Source organism: Anopheles moucheti, chromosome 2 (assembly GCF_943734755.1).
Source record: "Anopheles moucheti chromosome 2, idAnoMoucSN_F20_07, whole genome shotgun sequence".
NCBI classification, from domain to species: domain Eukaryota; kingdom Metazoa; phylum Arthropoda; class Insecta; order Diptera; family Culicidae; genus Anopheles; species Anopheles moucheti.
In genome coordinates this window covers 35097053-35118870 of record NC_069140.1, presented here as the reverse complement: position 1 = coordinate 35118870, position 21818 = coordinate 35097053, and the positions used below count along the sequence as shown (strand labels likewise).

Below are 21818 nucleotides of genomic sequence, written 5' to 3'. Positions count from 1 at the left end.
AACGCAACGGTGCAAGTGTTACTTCCATCGAGGTGGATCGAGGGTTATTCGAGGGGAGCAGGAAGGGAGATGTGGTCCGGGTGGCGCAGCGTGTACTGGCAAACCGCGAACGGAGTCACTGTGACTCATATTTCCACACACAAACGCAGACCTGCAAGTGTTGGTTTAATTCTCGGTTCGATTCGGCCGAGTCGCGCTTCGGTCATAGATCATGCACCGTTTAAATTGTCATTTCCTGACCACCCCTTCCACTGGGCAGCCTCTTCCGCTATGTTGCCGCCCGCCGTGTGTGAGCTTTGTTTACTGTTTCAAAGTGTGCCCGAACCGGGCGGACTTCATTTTGCTAATCGAACCGATGCCCACGGTGTCATAATTCACCTAACCCGTTCGATTAACGAGGATGCACCATCGGTACACGACGGTTGTGGCCAAATCGGGTGGAAGTTTGTTGGGCCGAACTCGATGGACGCTCGTTAAATATGATTTAACACCCAAAACTGGCTACTGATGCCGTGTTACTGGGTGAATTTCCCCAAGGATTCCTCTACGCACGAGCACTCCGCTTATCACCTCTGTCCGTAGATTTGTCCGACTGCATTCGGTGGGGTGGCAATTAATTAGGTAATTAACATGTCGCTGAATGCAAGCCGCACAGCATCAGCACATCATTTACGCCTGGTTCGAAGAGCCTGTACGGTCGAAATGGTTGCCCAACGACACGATCAGACGGGCTGACGCCGGACAAGCGTACCGGAAGCATTAGAAGATTGGATTCCCTTCCGATGGATGCATGTGTTTTCTTGCGCCTATTGCGATGCTGATGGAGTGGTAGGTGGGTGTTAAGGGGTTGATGTACCGTGCGGTTGTTGGTACGTGCTGGCAACTGTAAATAATTGATGCAACCACCGTCCGAAGCGCATCCATCGGGGTGAATCATATTTACCACCCCGAGCCGGGACGGTCCTTTCTGTTTGATTGCGTCCAGCTTAAAGTGTACTGAACTTGGTGCACTGATGCAACTGGCGTTAATGCAGCATGCGCTTCCGACTGTCGATAGGATCTTTAAAGTTGTTTTATTGCCATTAGACTTATATGCAATTGAAGAAACAAATATGCATTAAAGTCTTTAGGAAAAACAAATTCAAATGTTCCAGGAAACAAATAAGTATGGAGGTTTCATTGACAACTTTCGTTAAAATTAAATGATATAAAAATGTTGATGATATAAATGATATAAAAAAGTGATATAAAAATATTAAGAATTATTCTCTAATTGTTTCTTGTTGTCCGTTAATCAAACAAGCCTAAGCTGCCTTAAAAAAGCACTCCCATCAAAGGAAGATCCTTAACATGGAATGGAAATATGAAAAAAATGCCCACACAATAAACTCCGAACCCACGTAACTTATGATTCACGCTTCATACCGTGAATCACTAACCTAACCTAACCGAGAAGATCACTAACCTTTTTGCTGCCGGCGCATTTCTAACTGTACACAACGCTCCACTAATGAACCCTTTAAATCTGTCACGGAAGGATTGTCGCACACGGTTGAGGCAACAGGGTCACCGCGGGTCAAGTGTCTGAGGTCGAAACGGATCTGAAAACGGACGTCCGCACGAACCCTTTTTCGGTGTACCGACACTCACCGCAGCCGATCGCACCATGTGGTTGGTTAATTAAAACGGTTTTTACACCGCCATTAACGAAGCCAAATCGATCCGATAAGCGTGTGATCCGATTGCAATGATCGGCAAAACAAGCAACAAAAAAACCCGATACCACACATGCACTCGATACCATGTAAGGATGCACCCGACTGATTGATCTTCAAGGTGGAGATATTGCGCTTCGCACACATAAAAACCCCCTCATGATGTCTCGCATCCACGATAGTACTATGGCGCACCGGACGGCCACAGCATAGAAAGAGTTGTCAATGTCAAGTTCGATCAAAGCACGCGTTATGTTCGGTTGTTTATGGTGTTTGGCATGTTTGGCCGCGTAAGGGAATCGGCCACCGGTACCAGCCGGTGGCGTTAGAATGGCATCAAACCGGGCCCATCATCGTTTTTGGGCATGGACTACCGAAGGATTAGCCCCGAATGGCCATGGAAATGCGGAAGTTCGGGTCCGGCATGAAAACATTCCAGTCAGACATCGTAAGCTCAACATGGGAACGTTTGAACACGTGTGAGAAGGGGTTTTCGACTGACTGTGGCCACACTACGGGGAAGGAAATCCGCGCACTAATCACTCGTCAAAATCGGGTAGTCCGCAGTAGATTAGGGCTGGCTGTAGCAGTGGACACTCGATGGAAAAGGCAAATGTGGCCACCGTCGGAAGCTTTAGCAAGTGACTGATTGATCCTTTGTCCGTTCTCACCAGGCCGCACGCATAAGGAACGAAGTTCGGCTCGGTGTGGAGCTATATTCGATGCTAATTTGCGGTGAGCATTTGGTAATAATTCATGCAAGTATTTGCTCCACTCATCAATTAATAAATTTACATAAATTCTTCACAAAAAAATATGGACGACTTGACAATTTTTTCCTCTGCAAGAAATGACCATTCTTGAACTGCTTTTGTTGATTTCTGCCACTTCACAAATATCGTCCGCTGGAAGAATTCTCGCACCGTAACAAAACCGGACACATAAAACCACTTTCCCGCCGATCCGTGAACAAAAGAATTCCTTTTATGGCCGGTCGGTCATTAACACATCCTTTCGGACGGCATAGAAATTTATTAAGATAACCGTAACCCACGCGGCATCGCCGCTCGCAAAATGCATTTCTATTGCAACGGTTGCGGCCGCGGGTGCGTTTTAATTAGCTGTGCAAACACGGCAAAGGTGCTGGCGCGGCCACAGGGGAAGATAAGCGCAATTGCATTGACATTGGCTTCTTCGTCACGACACCCCACGGGCCTGCCGTGTGGGTAACACGGCCATACTGTACAGCATTTCACCGCTGGCGGTTGCACATTTCAAGTGCAAGTGCAAGTGCACGGATGCGTGAAGGTTACCATTCGAACGCCTACGGTGAAGATGTTTGTTGAACGCTTAACGTTGGGGTGGGTTGATGTCTGTCCCGGTGTAATGATGCGATCCGACCGTGCCGTGTTCTTACCGTGTTCTTCTCGTTTAGCAATTAGAACGTGAGAGCGTTAAGCAGCTTTCGCGCGGTATTTATTATGGTGCTGTAAATTTAATTTATTACACTAAAAATATTTTCCCCCTTTTTCGGTAAATGCTAATCGAACTCGTGGGAAATGAGCGTATCATCTGCGCATGCGCTTTGCGCTTTATTGCCAAAAGGGTGCCTAAGCCCAAGCCGCAAGCCCTCTCACCTCAAAGCTGCCGCCCTGCATACGTCTGCAACCCATCCAGGGGGGCCGGTTCATTTTACGCTTCATTGCCGCATCTTTCCCGGGCTGCTGGATGGCTGGCTGGCACCATCCCGCCCGTGTGCAATAAAAGTGTCTTTTGTTGGTGTTATTGCACGCGGAACGCGGCTAGTTTTGCGTGTTTCGGTGCATCTTAATGGCCGGTAAAGGGTAGCAACAAAAAAAAAAGGCACGGATGTGTGGATCAAATCGGCACTGATGTATTGATTGCCGTCACTGCTTGCCCGCAAACGACTTGATAATCCGAACCGACGAGCGGTGCGCGCTGGTTGTTCTTCGGTGTTGCTGTTGTTGTCAATTCGCCACGGTGAAAGGGCAGCCCCGGCACACATGCCGGCCAGATTGGAGTGTTTAATTTATTCCAGAGCCCATAAATGTGTACGCTTTTGCATTCCTGCCATCCTGCACCATCATAACGCTGAAGAGAGATAAAATGGTGGCTCGGACAAAAAAAAATGGCATTCCTTTTTCCCATTTTCGCCTGGACGCCTGGATGGGAAGCTGTGGAGCGGTGGAGCGATGAGTAATAAAAAAAAAATAACCACCTCACTAGATCGCCATTACCGCAGAACAACGCAATAACCACAGTGCAGTACAATAAGGTGCTGCAATATAGCGCATGAACCCCCGGGGTCCGCCGGGGCGGGGGAGGGGCGGGGGTGCGAATATCGGTGGGAAAAAAAAATAAAGTTCATCGGGCGGCCTGCACCAGTGCGCCAGGAAACAAAATCGAACGATCTTTAGCGCTGATCGCGGAACACGGGCTTGGGATCGGGAACGTAGCAATGAAACACGCGCGCGTCAATCGACAAGAGATGAGTCACATCGGGCGATGGGAGATCATTTTGATTCGTGAGAGGGGGGGGGGGGGGGGGGGGGAGAAGCAAAGCAGGGGTAGAAGAAACGGTAGGTCCAGAAGGTGTTTGTCCAAGAACAACAGCCAGTCTTGTCGCTTGTTGCACGCTGCAAGTCCCTTGTGTTTGCTCGATGAAAGTGCGCTGGTAGTGCGAGAGGCAGCGCGCTCACCAGTGAGCTGATTTTTCCGTGAGGCGTGAGAGATGAGCTTGCACCACACAGCTTTCTGACTCGCCGTGACACGTGCCGTTCGTTTCAACTTCCTTCTGCAACTGCGACGCTGCATCAAACTAGTGCAGAGGTGCTCAAAAATTGGAAATATTAACCAAACCTCGCTGGCGTATATTTGGAAGATAATTTAAAGGAAAATTATAGCATGACGTAGGCATGTTTTTCACGCACGCTCTCTGCGCCAGGTGACCACGGACCTGTAAATGAGTTTTTTCGAGCTGAAAGCGTGAGCAGAATAGCAAGTCGTTCGAAAAAGAATCGAACTAAGCTCTTTAAATGGAACCAGTGAGCTTGTAAGTTTGAGCATGGCCACGAACTGCCACGAAAAACCCGAAGGGGTACAGGTGTGGTTTTGGGGCCCGGTTTGCGCTACACCGGTTCTTAGTAGACGCTTTTCCTCGGCATCGAAATGACGCAGCATCCACACAGAACCAACAGCACCATGATTGCTTGATTTCGTAGACGAAACATTTTGACACGGTGACGGTGTAAGTTTTTGGTTTCCTCTCGAACCTCCTCACGATTCACGAGTGGAAAACGGAGACACTACTCTCGCCGGCTTCTCAAAAGCTTCAAAACTCCGGTGCATGGCAAAAAACAGGGAAACGCTTACAGTTTCGACACTCAATCGAGCTGGAAATTGAATTTTTCAGAACCATTTTCTGGTGAGACTTTTCCCGTTTCCTTCTGGGGTCGAAGTGTGTGTGTGTGTGAGTGTTTGTGAGAAATCGATTAGCGTTCTCTGATGCGGAGTACGTGCCTTCACACGGGGTCGATTAGTGCGCGAAGATGCGATGAGAGATGTCTTTGTGCACGGTGATGTGAGGGAAATTAACGAATTCATTTACAGCTACAACGTCGATGCATTAGATCGCCACGCCTCGGTAGCATTCGTGGGGACTCGGGTGTGCTTGTTGTTAATTTAAATTGACCGTTGCACGAATTGATTTTCCCCCTCCTCAACACACACACACACACACGAGGGGTCGTTTGAGAAAAAGGGTTTGTAAGGACGGGAGGACCCATTTGTTGCGCTCACCGGCACACGCTCGTTATAAAACAGATCAATTTGTTGCTTTCTTCGATAATTTATGCGTTAATTATTATCGTAATGTGCGAAGGCGAAAAACAACGCCTGCTAGAGTTCTAGTTTACCCGCAAACCTCCAATGTCACCGTGAAGAAACAACAATTGATCACGAGCGTGTCTTCTAAATCCCATTTCCCGCACCTCAACATCAACGCTAAGCAACGCGTCGCCGTCGTTAGATGACGAAGCTTTGGTAATGAATGAAAATCATTAAAATTTAACTTTCGCTCGGTGTGGAGAACCCCTCACACAGTGTAGTGTGTGGTGTGTCGCTACATACAGCATCTAGTTATTGATTTGTTTTCCTTTCTCGCCGTCACGCACGAAAGCCATTGCCTGTCGGGGAGAGTGCAGCAGGTTTGGCCTCGCGGCTCTTCTGCAGGCCACCGCCAGCCAGCCAGCCGGTGCACGACCAGAAACAAATCTAAACTAATGGCTCACATTTCACACCCCCCGTACGGCGGGTGTTAGAACGTTGAACATGCAAAACAAAAACAAATAGCCATACGTCCAACAGCCGTTGAGTGACAGCAAGACACGGGACGATGGCATTTCCGGGTAAAATCCCTTCAATCATGCTTTGCGTTTGGCGGTGCAGATGTTGCGGATCGATGCGTTCTGATGGTTGGGTGTAACAATTTTGGCATATTCCAATACATTATCTTGACCCAAGGATTTTCGTTAACGGTGGATGTAATTCCTTTCCCTTTTTTGTTTGGTTCCATCCTCTCGCTTACTCCGCCACAGATCTGTCTGTGTGAGAGAATAGAATATTCAATGCAAAAAAAAAAACCCGAAGATCCCAAAGCAAATATTAGAAGAAACCATCTTACGCTGGCATCTTTGCTCTTTTTTTTACCGATCATGCTGTGTCTGGATTGAATCATTAATCTTCAACACCGAAGCATCATCCGTTTTTCTCCCGGCACATGACACTTGTCGCTGGGGATTCGTTCAGATACAATTCACAAAGGAACACAGACCAAACCGTTGCACCAGCAGCACATTTTTCATCACAACCTCACGATACCTTGATCGTAGATGGATCGATGGATGGATGGATGGAACAAACATAAATAAATATTTTCTCCTTTCACCGCACGCCAATGTTTAGCCAAGTAGCGAGTAGTGAACTCGCAGCGGAATTGTTTGCACCGGAACCTTGACGGGGCGCGTGTGCCAACACGGAACACGGTGACTAAACGTTGCCCCGGGCCGGGAAGACTTTGGGCAAATTTGTCTTGCAACACTCTGACCGACTGACTCCGTTCGATGGTGGATGATTGATTCTGTGTGCAGAGTGTGGTTTTTCTTTTTGCATCGGTTTGTTTACCGAACGAACTCCGTTGGACATGAATATGTATATTTTCTTCCCGAACCAACCAACCTCAACCTCTTTGGTAGGATGCTGGCCCAATGGGTCAGGAATTTGCTGTACGATTTTGAGTCATTTATTGGGCGTAGAATAAAGAACGGAATGGAGCCAAATTATGAGTCTTGCAGTGAGATTGCGTTCCGACGATCTTACAGGTTATATTAAGCACTTGAAGTTTGTCCACAAATTCTTCCCTTCCTGCTGCAGGTCAAGGTCCATCATTAATTAAAACCCTAATGATATTGGATCACTTTGCTGACCTTCAAGAATCTTCACAACCCAAAATTCCACAACAGCGCTAGCACTTTAAGAGTCAAACCACAAACAAAAACACTCCGCCCAGCACTCATTCCGCACGGAAGCAAACAGAACGCGCTTCCGTTGCAGCCATCAAATCATGCGACTCTTCACTTTCAACCGGGAGTAACAGTAACCCTACGACATCCCACTTGAGATCGCTTGAGCGTCATCAACCGTCCACCGAAGGCGTTACGCGTCGACACTTCGCGTCTGCGATTCGGATTTCGCAACATGCACCGAGCGCAAACAAAGCAACCCCGACGTCACCAAAACCGGGCACACGTGGTTGAGAGGTTGAGGTGCGGTAGTGCACCGGACGTGCAACAAAGAGAGCCGCGTATGCATTTTGCACAATTCATCCATTTTACGTCATCTCGACCCGTATGGTTATCGAAAAATAAATTCTGCTGCTTGAACCGGCTGGCTGGTGATTACAGCACGGGAAATGCAAATGCAACAGTAAACCGCACTCCGGAAGGAAGGAAAGCAAATTGCATCCAGTGCGTAAGGTGCGCGCTCTTGTGGTGTGCACAGGTATAAAATGTATATGTTTGCAAAAACCTGATCGATGCTTGTTGGTAGCCTTGAAAATGTGCCCGCACCACAAACCCCCTTTTTTTGCGCGCCAGCGTTACCGCATGCGTTACAATCGAAAGACAGACAGCTCGACGGCAGGTTGCGCGCTGTTGGTGCGCTAGAAGCGTAATCCGATCTATCGCTGTTAGTGGCGATAACCCTACCGCGGTACACCGTGTTTTTGGTGCTTGTAAGCATTTGAGCTAACGCGTACGAGATCATAACGGAAGAAAGACACTGTAACGGGTGTCTTAATGACACACTCTCGTGAACCTCAGAAATACAAGACGCACCAAACCCTTCAAGGGGCGATAAAAGAGCTCCATAAAAATCGTTCCCTTAAGGAAACGGGGAGCACAAACCGTGCAGGAAGCCTTCGGGAACGATCGTAAAATTGAAACAAAACACTTCGTTGGCCAGACCGGGGAACAAAATTCTGATTACCGCAGGAGCAAGCAATGAGCCCGTCTCAAAACTGCCCTCTAGACGAGTCGCCTGCGCGACGTCACATCGAGCACCAAAGTCGTCAAGTGTTCAATTAGTTAATAGAAGATTGATAGGCTAATATAAATATTTATGTAACGGGTATGATGATGTTGTGATGCCTTTTTGCTTCCCCGGGCTTTCGCACCAACCGTTCCCCACAGCGTGCGCGTCAACGCTGGCACGCAAGCGCAACGTTAAATTAGTCGTAAAACATCACACGACCAGACCCGGCACGCCAGAACGAAATTGATCCTGTACGCGGGCAGGACAAAGGCGAATAAATTAGCATATTATGAGCTTGATGTGTGAGTGTGGTACTAGTACACCCGCTCCCATTAGCAGGCCCCGTGTCACGCATCACCGGCCAGTGGTTGAACTGGTTGAATGGAGCTTGAATCTCGCAAACTCATTCGTTACAACCCTCCACCCACACACGCACACGCCCGGTTGCCCTTTCGTTTAGCGGACGGATTTGTCGTCTGATTGAAATGCATCTTACACGGCCAGACAGCGGCACGGTGTGTTTGCGCTGGGCAACGGTACCATTACTGCAACTCTAATCACTTAAAGCAGCAGTCGGACGGACTCGTAAAAATCCGATTACGCCTCCATAGGGGAGGGCAGAGATGGCAGCAACACGGAGGCGAAATAAAACTGTCACCCAAAATTACCATCGGTCAATCGAGTCGCTCGCGCCCTAGGCCTTTCACATTTCGATGATTAATTTATCAATACCATCGAACCGTCGAACGTCGGTAACCAATCAGTCACAAAGCGACCCAGATACCGGAGAACTGCATGCGCTTCCGTTTGCGTGTTTGGGTGACATATTTAGAAGAACGCAAAATATGATTAATTCCACCAGCCGCAGGAGGGAAGGCATTGGAAAATGCATTCGTTCTTCGGACCCGATGCACCGTGCAAGTGTGTGTAATTGGGATTGGGACCTTTTATAAAATGTTTGTAGAAGAAGCAAGGAAGTACCGTCGGTTGTGTAATGAGAGTCATTTGAAGCATGGAAGCGATTAGATGTTGCTTGTAAGCGGGGAGAGAATTGTAATCACTTTTCGATTACTTTGCATTACGAAACCGAATGGGAGTTTTTGTGACGAAATTGAATTTCCATGTACACGCATTACGCGTTAATTAGACCAGGAGACGACAATGTTGATGGCGGAGATAGGGAAAAAACCTTATCATGGATGTTAAATCGGTCTAAAAAGCTGGAGAGGCTAGAATCCATTGGTCTTCCTTGGATTCTAGTAGATCTAGATCTAGTAAACTGAAAGTTTTGAGTCAATTCTCATCCTTATCTGACTCATTTTTAGATCTTTAGGAAGGACTATCTATTAGACTGGGTGGTAAATATTAAGCTAGAAAATCTTTATACGGAAGGAACGTTTAAGCGCCTCAACAAATAACCTCATGTTCCTTATGTCCTGATGTCTATTTCTGAAGAATATTTCCACATTTTTCTTAACTCCTTATCTTATTATTTAATAACTGCTTTTAGAGCTAAGTGAGACATCACATGTAGAACAGCACACATTTCTTATCATTACTTGCGGTTTATCTGTGCCAATTAACTTAACGCTTAGTGCTCCCATTGGACTTTTAACGAACGTTTTAGATCAGAATAAAAAAAACACTTGACACAATCCTAATCGGAAGCTTATCGGTGGCATCATAAAACAATCCGAGGATTATCGGGAGCTAATCTAGCAGGCCATTACCACAGAATGCGCAATGCTACTACGTCATCGAAAAATCATCCATCAGTCGACATTGAGTCTCACCGCAGCGACCACAGACAACAGGCACAACGACCCACGGCTTCGTCACGCCGCGAATCAAACAGCCTTTTTTCACTTTCGTTCGAATACGACATGAACGATTCGTTTCGAATTCGCACACGCGAACGAACGCTAGCAGTTGAGTCACGAGCAGAGGCGAAATACGGCAGGATACCGTCTAAAGGACATGCAGTGTCGGATCAAGATCGGCCACTTACCTCCCAGAGAACAGCGATAGATGGCCTCGTACAGGGCCTGCACTAGCTGCTCGTTGACGGGTGCCATCTGCGGTGTTTGGACGGCTGTCGCAAAACCACTGGCCGGTGGTGTCATTGGCAGCATCAGATGCGATTCGACCGGCAGGCTACCACCGATAGATGATCCCGGCACGGTCATCAGCGGCCCGTGCGATCCTTGGTAGGATTGGTAGTGCTGCTGCAGCTGCTGGTGATGATGGTGCAGCTGCTGCAGATGATACTGCTGGGACGAGTTAGCACCGACCACCGGGATTGGAGCCGACGGGATATGGCCCGGTGCTCCCGAACCATTCACAGTGGCCGCACTGGCCGTGCCAACCGGAGCGGGAGTACTGGGCGCAGTGTTGCCAGCAACCGTGTTGGCGTTGGACGGTGCATTCGTGGGCGGACCCGCGCCAGACGAAGATGATCCTCCGCCTGGGCCGGATTCAGGCAGCAAAAACGGTTTGGCCATATTACGAACTACACGCACACCGGCACTGGATACGAGTGCAGCCTCGAGGGTGGTTGCTTTGTTTCGGGTCGCTTTCGTTGTCTTTGGTCTCCCTCAAATCACTGTATCGTTACGTTGAACACTTGTAACACTTTGGCCACGGTGGTTGGCAGTGGGTATAGCTGAGGTTTAAAAACAATATTCACCTTCTACCGGTGCGGTTGTGTTGTTCAGTATCAACTCGCTCTCAATCTAATTCTCACGCACACACAGAACGCATATCAATCGGGACTCTCGAGAAAGATCGTCAAAAATGGCATCTTCATCGGTATCGCGTCGTTCCGTACGGTGCCGCGTTAGCTTATCCGCACTGGATGCACCCTGCAAGCCACTTTCAATTGCTGTCAATTGTTGATTGCACTTGCAACAAAACGGCTGTTGCACCCCTCAATTGATGTTTATTAGTGGGTCGCGGGCACGGCACTAGGGCTCTTATCACACTTGTAACAATTTCACACTGACGCAATGCACGATTAACGCCCTGTGTCTCGTGGAGGAAAGGTGTCAAAGGGTCAGATTTTCGTCTCACTTGCTTTTGGTTTCGGCGCACATTTGGCACCTGCCACACCGGTAGTTAAGTTTCGTAACGACACACGATTTAGTACGCACACAAAACATAGCTTTTCGTTCGATTTTCGATCGTTCTTCGTTTGGTTCGTTTCGCACAATCTTCTGGAAGACGTTTCGAAGACGGTACTGCCACAAAACACTAGGCTAGGCTCTACAGGCTACGCAACACACACACAAACACTGTTTGGCACTGTGCCCACGGAACACGCAGTAACGTTGGTGATGCGGCGTCCAAATGCGAGCTGTGTTGTGTTGAGTCCCTTCTTAGGCAGCCAGGTATGTGGTGCGCTGTCTCTCCGGTTGTGCGTCCGACGCGCTGTGCAACTCCTATACAAATGCGGCACTGCTTTGCTTGCTGCATTCAGTTACGCTGCTCATAGCGATCGCACACAGCAAGAAGCGAGGAATGAGAAAAAAGCCACTCACACGCAAGCAAGAACAAAAAAACACACACGGGAGCCTGTACGTCGACCGAGTGTGTGGGAGACAGAGAGATAAAAAAGCAACACAACGATAGAACGGGCAAACGTCGCACTTCGCTTGCTCCAGCGCGTTCTGCTGCTACACACACACACACACGCACACACACATACAAGAAACACCGCGGCGAGATAAGATGCTCGCATGATCGACCGTGTGCAAGGGAGAGCGCACAACAACAAATCGTAAGCGAGTGCGAGTGTGAGTGAGTGCGGTGGCCTTTTATTCGCTCTCGCTTGCATGATTGCCCTTCATCTCACGGTAGCGCACTTTACCAAACTAAACCTGATCGTCGACGTGCGTACAGCAGCTCTCGTAACATATGCTGCGTGCTTGTATTATAAAATACATTAAACATATAAACTGAAGGTTTTGTTCTATAAAATTTTATAATGCAATAAAGTAATACATTTCTTGACCGTTTCTTTTGAATAAAAAAAATATTATTACATATTAATGAAATGTTTTTAGTAAAAATTAATGTTGTTATCAAAAAATAAACAATCAATTGTATTGGCAATAGACGGTTCTGTAATATAGTTTTTGTTATACAGTGATGCGTCTCGGCCGTTCTACCGATAAATTAAAAAAAAAAACATTGATTGTTGGAGCCATACAATAAAAAAATAACACCAATACTGAAAATAATTTAGTCTTCATGCGGAAGTCGTTTCACTTCTTGCTTTTCATAAAACATAATTTGTTCACACAAGTTTTAAGATAATTTTAAAATCTACTTGCATGTACATCACTGTACGCGCGCACACACTACCGCGCGATCGCGTACAGTTTATCTGATTTCATCGATACCGCGCTGTATGCATAGAGCGGGTTTTTTCATCAGTATGTGTGAGAATAAAACGCATCACATTTTAATGCCCCGATCGCGGATAACAAAGAAACGGTGACGTACGGTGCTGAGCGGCGAGCGAGCGAGAGAGATCGCGCTTGATCATTTCCCTCGCAAGTGAACCGTGCCTTCTCATCACGCTCAGCTCGCTATAGTGAGATGCAACCCCTTTCGTGTACTGCTCTCCGTCGTGATGTTTTATCCACCCCGTTCGCAGCATATTCAGAGCAGGGAGCAGCTAAAATCGCGAATATGCTTCTATGTGCGCGTATATCACTCTGTGTGCAAGAGCCCACACAAACAAACCCCACAGACGGAGCCCGCGAGATGATGCAATACGGTCCGTTCCTGTCGATACACGATTACGCGAGCCTGGTCAGGATCATCAGGTTTGTCTTCTGCGCGGCCACTGTTTGCGTACGCTGTAAGATAAGAACTTCAAGAACTTATTCCCTCGAAGGGTGTGTAGAGCTTCCCCACGCACCATTGGGAAAGATAGGGTTTTATAAAAAAAAAATAAGTCTCTTGCGCACAGTTTTCATGCGCCAGTTCGAAGGTTAAACGTACTAGATGATCCGGCATCGATAACGGTGGACCCTTTGGTTTGGTTCGTCCCTAGCACACCGGCCAATAAAACTTTAATGGAGAAGTGAGTAGTTGTTAAGGGTTGGTAAAGATCGGTCAGAACGGTGGCTCAAGTAACAAGACAGGCGCAACCTCCATAAACATAATGCCCCCGTTTATGAGAGGAAACATAATCCTATTAGCCGCGCATTAACGATTGAAAAATAATATTTCTAATGTCGCGATCGTAAAATGCTTCCAGAAGTGGGAACTCGTTACTGAAGCCGATCCGTTGGAAGATGATGGCATTCGATATCCGAAAGTATGATTTATGCTAAGGTGTCATTTAGAAACGTATTTTAAAAATGGGAAATGTTTTATGAAGCAAGTAAACACGGAAAGGTTAAACAATAAAAAAGATTGGAATAAGGGAATACGCTCAATGAGCGATGTCCCATTCGCTGATCCCGATCCGTCAATTAATGTCAGGCAATATTTAAATTAATGTATCTATAAACATGCTACCGAGTGAACAAAACATCCCCGCAGAAAAGAAAAAGGAGCACAACTGCTCTGCAATGTTACAAAAGAAGCTGTGCGGACAGTGTTGTGTGCCCCCGGTGCTAAATTTATGCCCATTACATCACACAAACACGAACGATAGCGTCCCATAACTTATGCCATGTTCTATACCGCCACGCAAGGGTATACAAAGCGGAAGCATCTTCACCCCGCGTGGATTTGGTACATTCTTGCAACGATGTGCAGAAAATAATTCCAACGGCATCGGCTTTGAAAGGCGAGTGCGAGTGATCTTGCTGTACATCCCTAATATCCCCGATGACAATTAGCTCCCAGCGCGGTTCGGTGCATCATGTTCATCTTTCGCATGCGTAACAATAAAAGAAACTAGACACAGAGAGAGAGAGAGGGATAAACCTGCTGCACACGGAAGACGCGATGCGTCCGATGGAAGGATATTTATATTTACGCGCAATGTGCCATAATTCCAGGTCAGCAGCGAGGTTCCGAAACGGAATCCGCGCAACATGACGATGCTCCAAACGCGAGCGTATCATAATATTTACAAACACGGGCGAATGCGGGAAGCGCTTTTCGCATGCAGAATGAAGTGTTGCGTTTTGTTTTGTTTTTTTTTTAGGAAAGGGATAAAAATAAACCAGGAACAGTGCGAAACACAGCTTGCTGTTAGGGAGACACCAAAGCAGTGGATAAAACATACATAAACAAAACGAAACAGAAAAAAAAGGAATCGTTTCGAGAAAAGACAGATTCATTTCCCTTGGTTCGCTGGTTCGCTTCCTTAGCACGCCGAATGGGTTGGGTTTTGCTGTTATTTTTCCTCTTTCGATCGTTCATTTATTTCACATCCAGAACGGGATCCGATGGGTCGTTTCCTTGGCGGGATGATGATGCACCGGGAACCCTTGCGAACTGGGCACACATCATGTGGCATCATATGTGTGTGCCTATGAAATGCATACACACACACACGTGCAGTGCGTTCTTCTTCCGTACGGTGGAAGTACGCCAGTGCAAGAAGGTGCAAGAGCAAAACGCACTAGTACAAAAAAAAGGGAACAAAACAAACCTTCTCCCACAACGAAACGGAAGACTCAAACGGGACGGGATGAGACGAAGATAAATGGATAAAAGGGAAGCAAACTGAAGCATGGGCCGGGTGACACAGGCACATGGTGACGGGGGTTCATCCCCTCGCGTGAAGGGAGCCATCGTTGGCAGGCTCGTGAAGGCACAACGAAAATTGGCCTTGATTGTGGATGAAAGAGAAGATCTTTAGCAGGAGAAAAAAAAATCACAAACACACAAACCCAAAACCTGTAACGATTCTGAGTTTTCCATCCGAGTTTGATGAATTCGATCGTTTTACTTTGAAAAAAAAAACCCTCGCTCGATAGATCGCGTTTGTATGCGTGCGTTTTTTGTTCCGATCTCTGGTAAGGTTGTGTGGAAACAAGAATCGTCCATAGGAAGGAACGTTTTTTGGGTACCCAGCCCAGCCCAGCTCATCAAATCACCCTCCCGCATCTTTCCTGCTTTCCCTCCTTCTTACCACCACAGTCAGATTGTCTTCCAGCGTGTCCTTTTCCCTTTGGCTTTCGCTTTTGGGGGTAACCATGGTACAATGCCAGCCACCAAGAAAGAGAGCCGCATTGTGTGGATGTGTGGATCGGGTTTTGCATTCGATTGCACTTTGCAGCGTGAATTCACTGCAGCGAGGATAAGGTGGGAGCAATTTGACCAAAAACTTCCTCTTAAGGCAGTGGTGAGCAAACTTCTCGGTGCAAAGAGTGCAAATATCTAGTAGTAAAGGTGATAATGTTCGAAAACATCGATTGATTTTTCATTGTTTTTCCTCAAAGAGGCTTCATAAATAGCTGGTAAATCAATTTTGATCACAGCAGTGATCCGGTTGTCTTTGATTTATTTTCTTCATACAATTTACTAACACAAGTCGATGGTTTTAATATTTTAAAATAAAATTATTAGCCATTTAGGTAAAATAATGTCAAACTTACAACCAAAAGAGGCCTATTGAGCGTTAAATGTTCGTAACATTCGTAAACAAATGATCGTCGTAAATTTAAAATGTTTAAATACGGTACGACAAGTAATAGATTGACGAATATTGACGAATTGACAGCAGGCTGAGATCGACAGATCTCCTGTCCGTAACTCCTAGATAGGTAACAAGAGTAATGAGCTCTTGGATTGTTTGTAGCGTAATGCTACCAATTTTATTTTTTAAGGGTTTCATAATTTTAGTCCATGCAGAATGTTATCAAACTTATAGTATTGCACAACCCTAACGTAACCGAAATGGTCGAACGCAATTTATGCACAAAGATCCCTAGTCTCACGAATCAGCAATGTAGTTCAATTGTAGCTTCAATTTGTGATAAAAAATCCGGCACGATTGGCACGAGTACGCTTTCGATCAAAAACTACAATGAAAGAAGCAAAGAGCAGCACGCGGTACGCAAATCGAACTTTGACGACCACTGCTGTAAGATGTTTCATTTCTATCTTTTCCACTTCAAGCTTCATCTTTCTCATTCCCTCTCTTTTCCTTTGTTCTTTTCGTTCGATTTTAATTTTTTTAATGGTTTTGGCTTTTTTTGTGCCAATTTCGTATGTTTTATTTTATTCTTTCCTTTTTCTTCTCGACGGTTTTAAGGTTCTTCTGCTCATCTTTTCGTTCACTTTTCTTTATATTAATTTTTATTTCCTCATTTCCGTACATCTTTCTGCCAATGCAAAGCGTGTACACATACGCTTTCGCACTGGCAAGCAACCACCACCACGTTTCATGTGGGTTATATAGTCCGTTTCAGCACTGTTTTGCTTTGTTTTCTTCCTTCGCTGGCATCTTTCCTTCTTCCCGAACGATCCTTCCAGTCCGCAGGACGGCAAAGTAATTTTGATTTTATTTGCTGTGCGTGTGTGTGTATTTTTCGTTTCTTCTTGTTCTTACTACCCTTACTTTCGGGCTTTGTTGGTTCTTCCACATCGGTTTCTATCTTTGCTGTCTTCGCCATGCTATGCTACTTCCGTGCACACCAGTCTATTGAGGATCGATTGCCGTCGATCGTGAAGCTTTATTTGCAAAACTGAAGTGCACTTGTGTGGAAAGGGAAAAAGGGCAAAAGCACACCCAAAAAAAACCCAGCAGCCTAGCCAGGACAGGAAAGCAAACACCGAAACACCAAATGTTTGCTACTTTTCATGCAATTGAAATGGGCAAAAAAATAATCGGTAGTTCCTTTTTTTATTTCAGTGGAGTAGAGTTTAAGGCATGCATAATAAAACGGCACAAGTGAAGCAACACAAAAAGAAAACACACACACTCGTAGCATCATATGCATCAGTTTCGGTTCGCCCGAGTTTTTTTTACTTCCCTGCCTCTGCGCAGAATTGGGCATGCGAGAAATTCGATCCGATTTATGATAATTTAAATGACAGTCCCGTCAAATGGTAACCATATGTGTGTGTGCTTGGATGCTCGCCCGAATCTCTGTCCAGATGATGAAGTGATCCGGCAGCATCAAGCGGCACCGGATGGCAGCGCAGGGCCGAAACCAACAGAAAATTCACACACAAAAAATGCAGCATAACCGCAATGAAAGTGACGTATTAGCGCCATGCCGTTCGCATGAGTGAAGGATCGGATTCGCGATCGAGCACGAGCAGCATTTTCCATTCCAGCCTGCTGTGCGCGTTTCAATATGTACGAGGTTTGGCTGCTACTGAGGATCACTTTCAACGGCAGCATCAGGCCAGTCCTCCTCAGACCCCCGTTTTTGGGGAGGCATTCATTGCCCCATTGAGCTATCGTTATGATGATGCTGGTTGAATGTTTCGACGGTGCGTTACAATTCGCTTGAGGTTGGTCGGCATTTGTGTGAGACGTTTTATTATTTTTTTTTTTTCATCTGTGCGTTTTCGACGGTAGGAAGCAATAATTCAGCCGAAAATCTCAAACCACCAAGGCGGGAGGGCTGTTTCGCTTCTTGGGAGGTGCCGACAACATTAAACAAATCATCGCATCATTGGCCGCAGTGGAGCGCACGGTTCGGTAGCACTTGCCGAACGGTTCGATTTCAATATTAGCAGATGTAGTTCGTACTGTGACGAGTGGAACGGTGGACCCAGTGTTGACAGAAACCATTTATTTCCAACCGAGGAGTTTCATAAAGTTGCATTCATAAAAACAATGAATTAATTTGATTGAAGAGATATAGAGGAAAGTGGACAGTAAAGTAAAATAATAAACCCTTTGTCAATAAGTCCTTATTAAAATAAGTGTTAATAACATGTTGTAAGTGTTAATACATAATTTCGACATGTTATTAATAAAAATTTCTTTTGGCGAACATTTATTGTAAGAATGCAATTCTCCAATTGAAAAAAACCAGTTCCCATAGCGACAAACGCACGTATTTACCGAACGGATAAAAGAAAACTGTTCCATAAAGAAGGGTTCTTCAAAAATTAGGTTAATAGTTTACGGTGATGAATTGTGCACATCGAGTGGATCGAAACTTAGTCCGCTGGAACGCAAAATCCCCGAAAAACAGCCCAGAGTTTTTGACGAAATCACCCCCGTAAGGGATCGCACCGTTCGCTAGCTGCGAAAACCCCTTTTCTTTTTGTCGTTTCGATGCGTCGGTCGGATGAACGGGCGGGTTAATTTTATATGTTGCAGACGCATACGGCGATGCATGGCTGCAGGTGGCCGGCAACTTGCTTGTATGCGCTTTTATGCAAGTGCGTACCGAGGAAGGTTGGTGAACCTTTGCGGATCGAATTACAGCGCACTGGGGTAACGTATGGGCGTCAAAGTTCTCTGCGACCATGCCGTGGCGGCATCTTTACAGAACAATCTATTTTGTTCACCGTTGTGATACCGAGTATAGATTAGAGATGTGTCAGCAAATTATTGATACGCAAGAGGATATATAATTTTGCGACGCAAATCTAACGTTGCTTATCTGAACTCTTGGGAGGTATACATATGCCTTATAGTTGATTGTTTTGTTCGTGGCCGACAGAACGATCATGCGACTACTTTGATAATACACTTCCATTATCGCCACTCACCTTCTGTTGTTGGGTTTTTCGATGATGAAATCTTCAAAGTGAGCTCATATTTGCCAAGGTCATTGATGACTAATCTTGTACCTTTCTAGGCCAATTTTGCTCAAAATTACGGTGTTGAATATATGGACACTTGCGTCAAGCTAAAAATAACTTATTTATAAATTATTATTAGGGCAAATCAGGGCAAATATTACAGTGCTTGGATTACAGGTCTAATAATATGACAACTTGTGTGATTTCTATGATATATTTTTCACCTTCCCTCGAATGTTTCTGCTTTTTTTGACAAAGCGATCCTTTTCCATAATATAAGGCAGCTTTAAAAAAAATCAATCATATAAACTCTTTACAAAAATAATCCATTACAGAGTAAATGGTTGGCAAGTGGTGCAGATTATTCTTATCCTGTTTAACTCTTCAACCTGAAGATGACTTAGACAGGGATTATTAAGCTGGTTTTAATTACCCCTTTGTTGGACCTTTGTTTTAGGTTTGTACACCCGTAATACTAACAAGCAACTAACAATTTCACCAAGTTGGAAGCATTGGTACACATGTGATTTGCTGCTTATCCATAAGATTAATCAATCTTTCAATCTTCAGGGAAGGTTCTGCAATACAGAGCATGCAGCCTATCATATGATGGAATATCACTGCTGCTGAAATGGTCCAAAAGCACAGACGATCATAGCGCAAACACCCAAAGACACCACGTGGCAGCACACGCAGGCCATATGATCATGTCTTTCTGCAAACAGCCATAGTGCACAATGTTGATGCACATGGTATTGTGCACCCAGCACGAGCACTATTGGACAGTGCCTCTCAGCCTGACTTGATGAGCACCAGACTTACTATTAGGCTTGCACCAGGCTTGCTCCCCGTTAAAAAAAATGCGCCACACTTCCACGGCCAAGCGACCTCTAGGCAGCACCAGGCTGTCCTACGAAGGATATAGCACCATCCTTCAGCAAATAGAATCAGCAATGAACTCACGACCCTTGTTGCCTACGTCAGACACCCCGAACGATTTGGTAGCACTTACCCCAGCGCATTTCCTCATCGGTGCATCCATGCATGCGGTTCCTACTCCCGATAACACAGGATTGAAGACGTACACTTTCGATGAACTCCAAAGGTGGCAACTGATGGTCCAACGTTTCTGGAAGCATTGAACAACGGAGTATCTGCAGGAATTGCAGAAAGACAACATGACCGATTATTCATCCTGATGGATGAATCCTTACCAACAACCCGATGGCCCCTCGCACGCATCATCGACATGCAATCGGACAAGGACCAACTCACACGAGTAGTGAAACTAAACACTGCCAAGGGGATCATCACGCGCCCGATCACTAAAATTAGCTAATTACTAAACACGTGCTAACAACTTTAGTTTGTTTTGTTATGACATTCTGTCATGGAGACCGCAGGCAGGAAGTTGACAGTTGATGATCGGTTTCGTTAAGTTTCGTCAACTGTTAGAAGGTGAGTGCCAGAGACATTCAAAAACAATTATTACAAAGACGGGTACAACGAAATAAAACTTCCTCTTTTTTTCTACGCTACATTAAGTCCGGTAAACATTACAAAAGAAAATAATCCGAAATTCGCAAATCCGTACAACGTGGATGATTTTTGGTGCAATACAGCAGTAGCGGGACAGTAACAAAATGTTTGAAATCATGCATAATCTGAAGTTCATAAGACTTCAAGGTTTTCCGAATCTTCAGATATACGCCCAACTCATACACATCTTCAACGAAGTATTACTATTTAGCACATTTTTAAAATACCCACCATTTACTGCGTAATTGTATGTAAATTCTCCCAAAACCACAACCGGTCCAAATCACGCACGTCGTAAACATGGAGGTCTTCCATCAGCAAAATATCTGATAAGGACAAGGAAATCTGATGCCATCTTCCAGGAGGTTATGGTATTACAACTGTGTTTCGCTTACCGCCAGAGATCAAAACATAGTTTCGAGGTCAGTCTGTCGCGCGCGTAATTGAACTGCGGTTGTGAGAAAATCCGGCCATAGAGAAATGACGGCGACATTGCCATTAAAAAGTGTTACACTGCATGATGTAACCATGTTGTCATGCCGCGGGTTCAAGGTCATAATTGATATCGTACCATTTGTGTGTCTCACGTCACCGTATTCTTGTGTTTGTTTAAATAGCAAAACAATTTCCATCAATATGCAGTGTAGACCTTTTTCGCAATTAATTCCTCATATTGTATCCTCCAGGTCTAATCAATTCGTCAGTTGTGGTAGAATGTTATGCTCACTTCGAGAGACTGCACAAACAAATAATAAACAAATCTTTGTTTTCGCAAAACATCCATACTCGCCACACATTGCACACTTGTAGGAGTTTGATTCACCGGCCAATTACTGCCAGTGTGAAATAAAGCAAAACAGTTGCGGTTAGCACGACCAGCCAAACGTGCCATCAACGCGCCCTTATCAGCGTTTGGAATCCGTTTCTTTGGAAGGGTTGGACAGGGTGCGAGAGCGTGGAGGAGGTGCTCAACAAGCGATTCCTTCCTTCTTCGCTAGTGATAAATAGCGGCGTAGTAATGAATGTTCGCGTGAGCGGAAGCAAAACTCCTCTTCCGGTACGGGTTTGGGGATGTGTCCTTAAGCCAACAGAGTCCACTGAACTTTTTCCCCTTTAAACTTGCGCCGTAGGTACTTGCGTTACAACTATTTCGCTCTACATATAACGAAATCCACTCCCATGTGTAGTAAACAGTAGTCACAATTTACAGCACGTACATTACTTTCCCACGCCGGTAGATTCCGATTCGTGTGTCATCCTTATCAGTACCTCCGT

At 45.7% G+C, this 21818-nt stretch overlaps 1 protein-coding gene across 1 annotated transcript in view; it reads right to left on the bottom strand.

Annotated features, from left to right (window-relative positions):
- Positions 1-11626, bottom strand: part of LOC128304218 (mucin-1) — a 59798-nt gene extending 48172 nt beyond the window's left edge. Inside the window, exon 1 of the mRNA XM_053041383.1 lies at positions 10333-11626. Within this exon, the coding sequence (XP_052897343.1) occupies positions 10333-10825 (493 nt within the window). The 5' untranslated portion in view covers positions 10826-11626. The remainder of the gene's footprint in view (positions 1-10332) is intronic.
- Between the last annotated feature and the right edge of the window lie 10192 nt (positions 11627-21818).